The sequence below is a fragment of the Homalodisca vitripennis genome, unplaced genomic scaffold (assembly GCF_021130785.1).
Source record: "Homalodisca vitripennis isolate AUS2020 unplaced genomic scaffold, UT_GWSS_2.1 ScUCBcl_1120;HRSCAF=4345, whole genome shotgun sequence".
In the NCBI taxonomy this organism is placed as follows: Eukaryota; Metazoa; Arthropoda; class Insecta; order Hemiptera; family Cicadellidae; genus Homalodisca; species Homalodisca vitripennis.
Window position 1 is genome coordinate 90,314 of NW_025777238.1, and position 8,272 is coordinate 98,585.

Here is an 8,272-nt window from a genome sequence, read left to right on the forward strand (position 1 = left end):
TGATAAGTTTAGTTTAGATGCCACAAAAACTTTTGAGAATATTGATCATAAACTCGTTGAATACAACGATTTTATATCTCGATAAAGTAAATAAACTAGAAGAAAACTTTAATAAATTTAAAGAAGATGTCGATAAAACTTTTGAAAACATCGACAACAGATTTAATGGAGTAGGTGGTTACGAATGACTAATTTTCCTTATATAAATGGCGCTCATATATTGTGTGAGATGTAAAGAGAAAACTGCCACAAACGATATAAAAATACTATGCAAACATTAACGGAGTTTAAGAGAATATCTGGAAAATGTGCTGAATGTAACTCAAAAAAGAGCCAATTTATAAAAACTTGATTTTGAAATTTTTTCTTAATAAATAGAGATGGCGGGACATTACAGTGCTTTCGATCTTTTTATAATGCAACACGAAAGAGATTTGGAAAAAAGAACATTGGGATGACATTTCTCAAAAATATGAATTATCCGAAGATATGATGAGATTATACGTAAACAAATTGAATTGGGTATAACATTGCTAAATATCAAACTTTATCATCAGAGTTCATTCAAGAAAATATACATTATCAATTAAAAGATCATATGTCTGTTCTTTGTCTCTATCAACACTTGAGTATAAAGTTTTTGGATGAAAATAAAGATACAGTTGATTGGAATAATATTATAGATAGCGGTTACTATCCTGTGCAGATTTTTATTGAAATATGTGACCGGACCGAGATCGCAAAATTTAAGGAAGAGAATCCTGAATATGACGAAGTAGATCATTAAAAATGACTCTAATCTTTTTAATTATTTTACTAAAATTTATATCTTTTCTTATAAAAAACGTACATTAGATCGATGAAAAAATGATACACGATGTTTAAAATTTGTCTTATTAAATGGCGGACTACAGAAAATATGCTAGTGATATTGAAAGGGCGGAGTTTAAAAATTTCTATCCAATTAGTAAACAAACATTTGAATGAACCGAATAAAAGAACTGAGTTTAATATTGATTTTTGGAGATAACTTTTGCTCGTCTAACTTCCAGTTTTATATTTCTGGAACTTTAACAAACAAGATGGTCAAGCAATATCTGTGGAATTGATAATGTTAGATTAATCGATAATTTATATACCGTTTTTATTTTCTAAGATTGAAGTAAGAAAACACAATAAATTGATAGAAGAAGTCGAAAACTGTGGCCAATTAAGCACAATTAAAGGAACTATTTCGTATTCAAAAAGTGATGTTATTTCTCAAACTTCTAATGGCTTTGAATCAGATTTTAAATTTGGTGTTTTTGAAGCAGCTGGAAATTTATCTCATTTTGGATTAGGATTTTTTGAAAATGTTACTATTCCGATCTATAAAGGAGGATTTTATCTAAGTTTTATAAGAGCAGAAGACGATGATGCGATTCTGAAGACTGCAACTGGAAATGTTATGCCTGTTGATGGAAAAATAACAATTACAGATTTTTTTATTAGAGTTCCAATGATTGATTATAAAACCACGAGTAAAATTAGATTGATTGATGAAATTACAAAAAGTCAAAACATTATGTTTAATTTTCTAGATTGGCAATGTATTGAACAAAAAGGTATTTCCGGAACAACTTATTCGTTCGATATCACAAATATTTATAGAAATATCTTCAATCCCAAGTTCGTTATCATAGGTTTTCAAACAGATAGACAGAATAATCAAGAAAAAAATCCTTCAAAGTTTGATAGTTTGAATGTAAAAAATATCAGAGTAAAATTGAACGGTTCTTATTATCCAGATGAATTACAAAATTTAAACATTTCCGGAGGTCTTTTCAGAATCATGTATCAGATGTATCAAGATTTTAAGAAAGTTTACTGTAATAATAAGGAAATGTATTACAATCCTAAAGAATTTTTAGCGAATAGACCTATTTATGTCATTGATACAACAAAGAGTTTGACAAATATTTCTGGTTCAAAGAACGATATAATTATCAATATGGATTTTCAAAAAGCTGTTACAAACGCGATTTGTTATGTTGTTGTTGTCTCTGAGAAATTTTTAGCCTATGATGTGATTAAGAACGATATTAGAGAAATTCAGTAAAAATCGCGTTATTCGTCGGATAGTTTTAAAACTTTACAGAATTGTTAAAGACATTGATAAAAGTTTACATTTTAAATTGCATTAAAAAATTTTGAAAAATAGGGATGATATTAGGAAAAAACTATTTCAAGGTCATGGACCGGAAGTGATGATTTTACAAAATACTTTAATAATTTACTGAACCTATATACCAAATTTCATCAGAAAAGCTCCAATAGTTCTCTAGATTATTAAGAGTTTAAATATAAGGGATGATTGGGGTAGATTTTGGAACATTTTGTTATTTTCATGAAATTTTAAGTTGAACTCGCTTGTTTTTTGAAGTTTCAGATTTTTTCCCCGATAAAATTTTTTTATTTTTCTTTGAATATTAAGAAATAGGGGATGATTTCACCCTTATGGATAAGTTAAGTCGAAAGAGTTAAGTATTTACTATATGTGTACCAAATTTCATTAAAATCGGTTGAGTGGTTTTTTAACAACAAGGTTTGAAATAAATATTGATATTCACTTATTTAATATACATTGGAAACTATAACAGTTCTAATATCGATTGTAAACCATCGATTTTAATTATCGATATAAAACTTCGATATTCATAATCGTTTATCGCACGGAAAAAATTTTCATCATGGGCGTTGGCCACGTATAGTCAGTCATGCTTGATCCTCCTCTATTTTAACGAAATTTAACAAGATATATCATCAATTAGAAGATTCTAATGTATTTGCAAAGTTGAAGAAAGAAGATATAGACTTTATATGAAGTAAGAAGATTGTGTGATGTTCTGTGTTTCTTGTTAAAAGTGAAGTGAAGTGTTCCACTGGGCGTTGCCATTCATAGTGTTATTATATTTTATAAGTTACTTTTATATTTGGGACTCGAAGAAAGACGTTACAAGAAGATTGTGAATTTGTGTAGACATTCTAAACTGTGATAAAACATTGTGTGAAAAATAGTGTTCATTTGTAATACAGAATTAAGCGTTTTTACAGTGATTTCATTGTCTCACACGGCGTGAGAAAAGCAAGGTCATTGTTTTGGTGTCACTACTGTCCTTGTACCACACACGGCGTGTGCAAAGCAAGGTCAAGCGTTAGTGACACAAACGCCTCTCACATGTTTCAATAAATGAGATTCGAGGTCAAGCGTTAGTGGTTACAAACGCTCACAGCAGACGTCACAAATCTAGAGTTGATTGAAATAAAATATATGATACCTTTCTTCTTCTCCCATTCCCAATTTCTTAGAAGTTAAGTAGATATCGCAAAAACACGCACACTAACAACACTCATTTTGTATGTCTTTAACACAATAATTGATGATGTTCATTATTATTCTCTTTCATTCCTTCTAAAAACTTCAAAAATATACTCTTTCGCTGATGAAAAATCTCGATTTCTTCCGGAATAATCTTTGTAATCATAGACAAAATATCCTAAATAGTTGTACAGTAGAATGAAATTATTTTCTATTTATCTCTGTTGTAGAAATGTAAACATAAACATTTGCGCTGGAAAAATTTATATCTCGGCAGACTTAGTTCCATAATCTCCATTTATAAAAAAATCTTTTTGTTTAAAATGGAAGAGTATAATGCCAACTGTTACAAGTGTTATAATAGAGGAGAAATTATTGATAAAAGATTCGTTTGTAGAGATTGTAATTTAATTTTGTACGAAAGACCTAAACCTAAGAAATTTCGAAATAAACTAACACATTTGAATAATCTGCTTATGAAATTACAATACGGAGACAATGAAGCAAACAAAATTTGTTACAGAATTTAGAAAACAGAATAAAAATTTTTACTTATCTCTTGGAACCATTGACAAAATTATTTTCCTTTTCAAAGAATACATTAGGTTTGTTGGTTTAAATACACACGTTTATTATGGAAAAGATATTACCTGTATTTTTTCATTATCTGGATGTTGAATTTGTTTATGATTTTGAACCAGAAATCCTCGATGATTTTATAGTACATTTGGAGAAATTAAACGAAGAACCTCGTGAAAAGAATGCGGTTTTACTCACATTCTCCCCGACTTCTCGAGTGATTGTTAGCAAATTTCATTTTTTCCGTCTTTAAATTTTTTTCTATTTAAATGGAGTTCTTGAAAGAGTAAATGATTATTGGTGAATGCAAGTTTAAAGAGTATAAGAAGTTAAATGAATTGGAAGAAAGGAAGAAACATAGAATCTTGAATTTGGAGAAAATGAAAGATAAAATTCGGGTTTACAATAATTGCCGAGTTGGAAGATTGTAAAGTACACTTACCGAACAGATTTTTGACTGTTTTGGATGAAAAAAAGATTAAAGAATTAAACAAAAATGAAAAATTACACTTGATTGTTACTGGAAAGAAGACTATAAAAGATAAAGACTGTGTTACAATTAACTTTGTAGAATAAAGATTTTTTATTAAGATTTTTTGATTTTTTCATTAAAACAGCTTATATAAAAGTAGAAGCAAACATTGAACAGTAAAACAGCTAAAGATTCGGTTATTTAACATTCGTGCTTTCCTGTTAGATTTTATTAGATTTGTTTATGGTTCAATGGACAGTATTTTACATTGATTTTCTGTCTGTCCCAAAAGTGGTCTAAATATAATGAAAATGGTATTGAAACTAGAAAAATAAGTGCAGTTGATTAAAAATTATGTAAAAGGGATTTGTGGATCTCTCTACACTCTGTAACCTTTATTACCTCCTTATTGTTTTAGTTTAGGATAGTGAGTAAGTACAAAAGAGAGCTGAATTTATCTTACAATATAAAACAAGACTGAGATCGGCAGTACAGCTGTGAGGTTGATTGCTTTGCTGCATTGTAGTGTGTTGTGAATGACTTGTCAGCCTGTTACAGATAGACTGCAATTTTCGTTTCAATGTATATATGTATGACTTGTCATATTAGTGTTATACGTATTAGCCACCTAGGGCACATTTTAAACATTTTATTAGCAATGAACGTATTAAGTAAAATAAATTTAAAAACTGTTAATAATTTTGAAACTAACAAAATAATGTGAAATTCTGTTAAATTTGAACCTAAAAAATGTTAAATTGTGTTATTACTAGTTAAAATTATGTTATGAGAGAGAATTAAATATTAACCTGACTTTTCTGTTAGAAACATCTTTAAACTTTCTTCATAATCACCCCTTTTTTGACACATTTTCCTTACCGAATAAGATTTTTAATGCTCCCAACTCACTTTACCTATGGAGTCTTGAAAAGAAAAAATCCAGTTTATCTGATTAACTTTGTTGTCTTAAAATATTCTAACGCCCATAAATCAAACAGGGATATTATTACTTTATTTCAATCCTTTATGCATACTCTTGGTCAGAATTAATATAGAACTTTATATATTCTTTAAAAATTCACAGAGATAATTTACTTATTGATCAACAATATTTAGTTTCTAAAAAATCATAATTATCCTTGTACTGATTTTGTACACATTCTCTTGAAACACGCTGCAGAATGAAGGCATGTCTTACAGTCCAAATTACAAGGGTTGAATCCAGGAAGCAAATACAATAATAAAAATCAAAAACTGTAGAGCTACATTCAACTGAAGAGATTTTCTACTATTCGTATACATTATCAAGGATCCATGTGATGTATTTGGCGACTGATGTATAAATGCCAGGTATTGGGTCTACGCCACATTTCTTGGGCCCAACGGAGACGATGCCGATGAGGAAATACCTCGTGGAGGTGTTGATGGAGAAGGGCTTCATGAGTGGACCCCCAGAGTCCCCGCTGCAAGAATCCTTCCCCGGCTCACCCCCTGCACACATCTGCGTGGAGAAAATCTCTGTATGACCTCTGTACTTCTCGGTACAAAACACGTTGGATTGGACAGGAACTGACACCGTTAGCAGTGTATGGCTGCCGAATATACTCTCTAGAAAAAAGGTTTGTCTCTTAAACTTGAAAGGTAACTTGAAACATTAACATTACAACATTAACAACACAATGACTGCGGCAGATGCCTAATGCGAATAGCCTAGTGACACCAGTCAAGATCACTCAGTATAGAGCTGCCCTGAAGGTGTTAACTTACACTGAAAATTATTATACTGTACTGTACAAAAGTGAAAACACATTTTCATAAATATTGTAAAAATATAAATAATTTTTAAAAGTATTTTTTGAGATATAATTGTGTGGTTACTGTTAAAAACTTTTGGATATTGAGCAAACTACGTAATTATTTGATGATACGTCAGTTTCAAATAGTGTAATAACAGCTTAAATCCGAATAGTATTTAAAGTACTTGTGGAAGTTTGTTTGTCACTAACTTGTAAATGTCGTTACTACTTTACCAAAGAATTCGCTAGTTCAATCAGAATTTGCTTAATCATGTTTAGCAGTCAAAGTAAGTAAACATTTCAAAAACATCTTAAATGTGATTTACCTTCGGTGCTTTAAAAAAATGTTTTATTCTTTTTACAAAAGTTGTATTTTACCATTACTACCAGTTGCTACTATACATTTTTTCATAAAAGACAATACATAAGGAACTAGCACACAGGTTGTCTTGTCTTCCTTCACATTGTGCCTCTGAGTGAACATTTCTTGTTAGTGATTAAAGTTTTGGGTTACTGATAGTGTTTGTGTAAACTTAACAGCCATTTATTTTCGGCAAATACAGCAAACACGAGTATTCTGATGATGTAATGTTTGTAAAAAGATTATTTTTTATGTTTATTAAACACGTGAATGTTAAGAAATTTTCCTTCTAAAGTTTATGTCAGACTAATCAAAAGTCTCCCCGAAAGTGTCAAACAACTAAATGTCAAAAAATCAAAGGTCAGTTGTAAACTCTACTGGTCTCAAAAACATTTCACTCAGTTGACTAGTTCATTATAAACAACTAGAAAAAATCTCGATTGGATCACAAAAAATTAAAAATTCAGAGCTGTATCTGAGTTAAATATAGGTAAATGGATGTATGTATGTCTGAGTGTGTGTTGGGTGTGAATGGTTAGGTTACATCCATAAGACGATCGTGATCACAATATGGACTTTGCCCTTTTTCCAATAAAGTATCTTATTATTATTATTATTAAAATTAAAGGTTATGTGAAAAGTGTTTTGTTTACTCAGGTAATTTCTGTATTTAACTATCATTCATGTTACTTCCAACCTTTAAGTTTTAGCCTTAGTCGGTCGGAATGATGGAAATTTCACTTCTCTGCAATTGACTTGATGAAGTCCTTCTCTCTCTCACCATGTAAGATTGGATCACAATCAGGACTATGAGAGTTGGGTGAAGGTTTCATGATAAAAAGTTGTTTTGTTTTTCCATGATCATCTGGTATCTGAAAGTAATAGAAACCCATTTTCTATGTTTATGGCTAATGAAAATAAACATTTCTTTTGTTTTGTCCTTTTACAGTTAGGCCTCTTGTTGGTTATGTTGAACACCCCAATAGTATGAGTAGCAGCAAATCTGCCCTCGCCACTTTTGGATCTTCCATATTGATTTCTCATGAACATGATCATATAATCATAAGGTTAACAAGAATCAGCAATCGGGAATTCAGAGTCAATCTCTTGTTGACATTCTCTGACTTCACTTTGTTTTTGATTTTGTTAACTTGGAAGAGCAGATCACTGAGGCTTAGGAAATTTACTTTATTTAGTATTTGACAAACTGTAAGTTTATTTTTTTAAATGGTCACTATACTTTTCTTTTTATTAGCCATAACAACAAAATTTCCTCGAAGCTTTTTTGTAGCAGGATATTGCATCTCTTTAAATAATTTAACGGTTTTTTTTTAAAAAGTAAAAAACAAGCCATAATTAAAACGGGCAAAAAAATATTTTATTGCTTATATAATAATCAGTGTGTGTTCATAGTAGATTAATGAAAATATCAGAAATGACCTGAATGGAATCTGTTTAAGAACTGAAGATAAATATTTCCTTTAAATGATGTTTCCTTAAACCATGTAATGATCCGAAACCTCTACATGGAAGCTGTCAAACACCGTCTCTAACACTGCATTAGACATGTTGTCGATTTTTGTTGAGACTGATGAAATTCTTTCTGTTCGTATCTAGTGGCTTAGGAATTTGTTAACTCTTGCTAAACTAGAATCCCCACAAAAAAAATCGAATTTGCTCCAAACAGTCTCAAGGAATATGGTCAT

General features: G+C 30.3%; 1 protein-coding gene across 1 annotated transcript; it reads right to left on the reverse strand.

The window, feature by feature from the left end:
- Positions 1 to 5,676: 5,676 nt before the first annotated feature.
- On the reverse strand, positions 5,677 to 7,459 carry LOC124371212 (CLIP domain-containing serine protease 14D-like). Its single transcript, XM_046829544.1, has 2 exons — positions 7,348 to 7,459; positions 5,677 to 6,017 (listed from the first exon to the last, which is right to left on the reverse strand). Exons 1-2 carry the CDS (start codon positions 7,457 to 7,459, stop codon positions 5,698 to 5,700), a joined length of 432 nt encoding a protein of 143 aa, XP_046685500.1. The 3' UTR covers positions 5,677 to 5,697.
- Between the last annotated feature and the right edge of the window lie 813 nt (positions 7,460 to 8,272).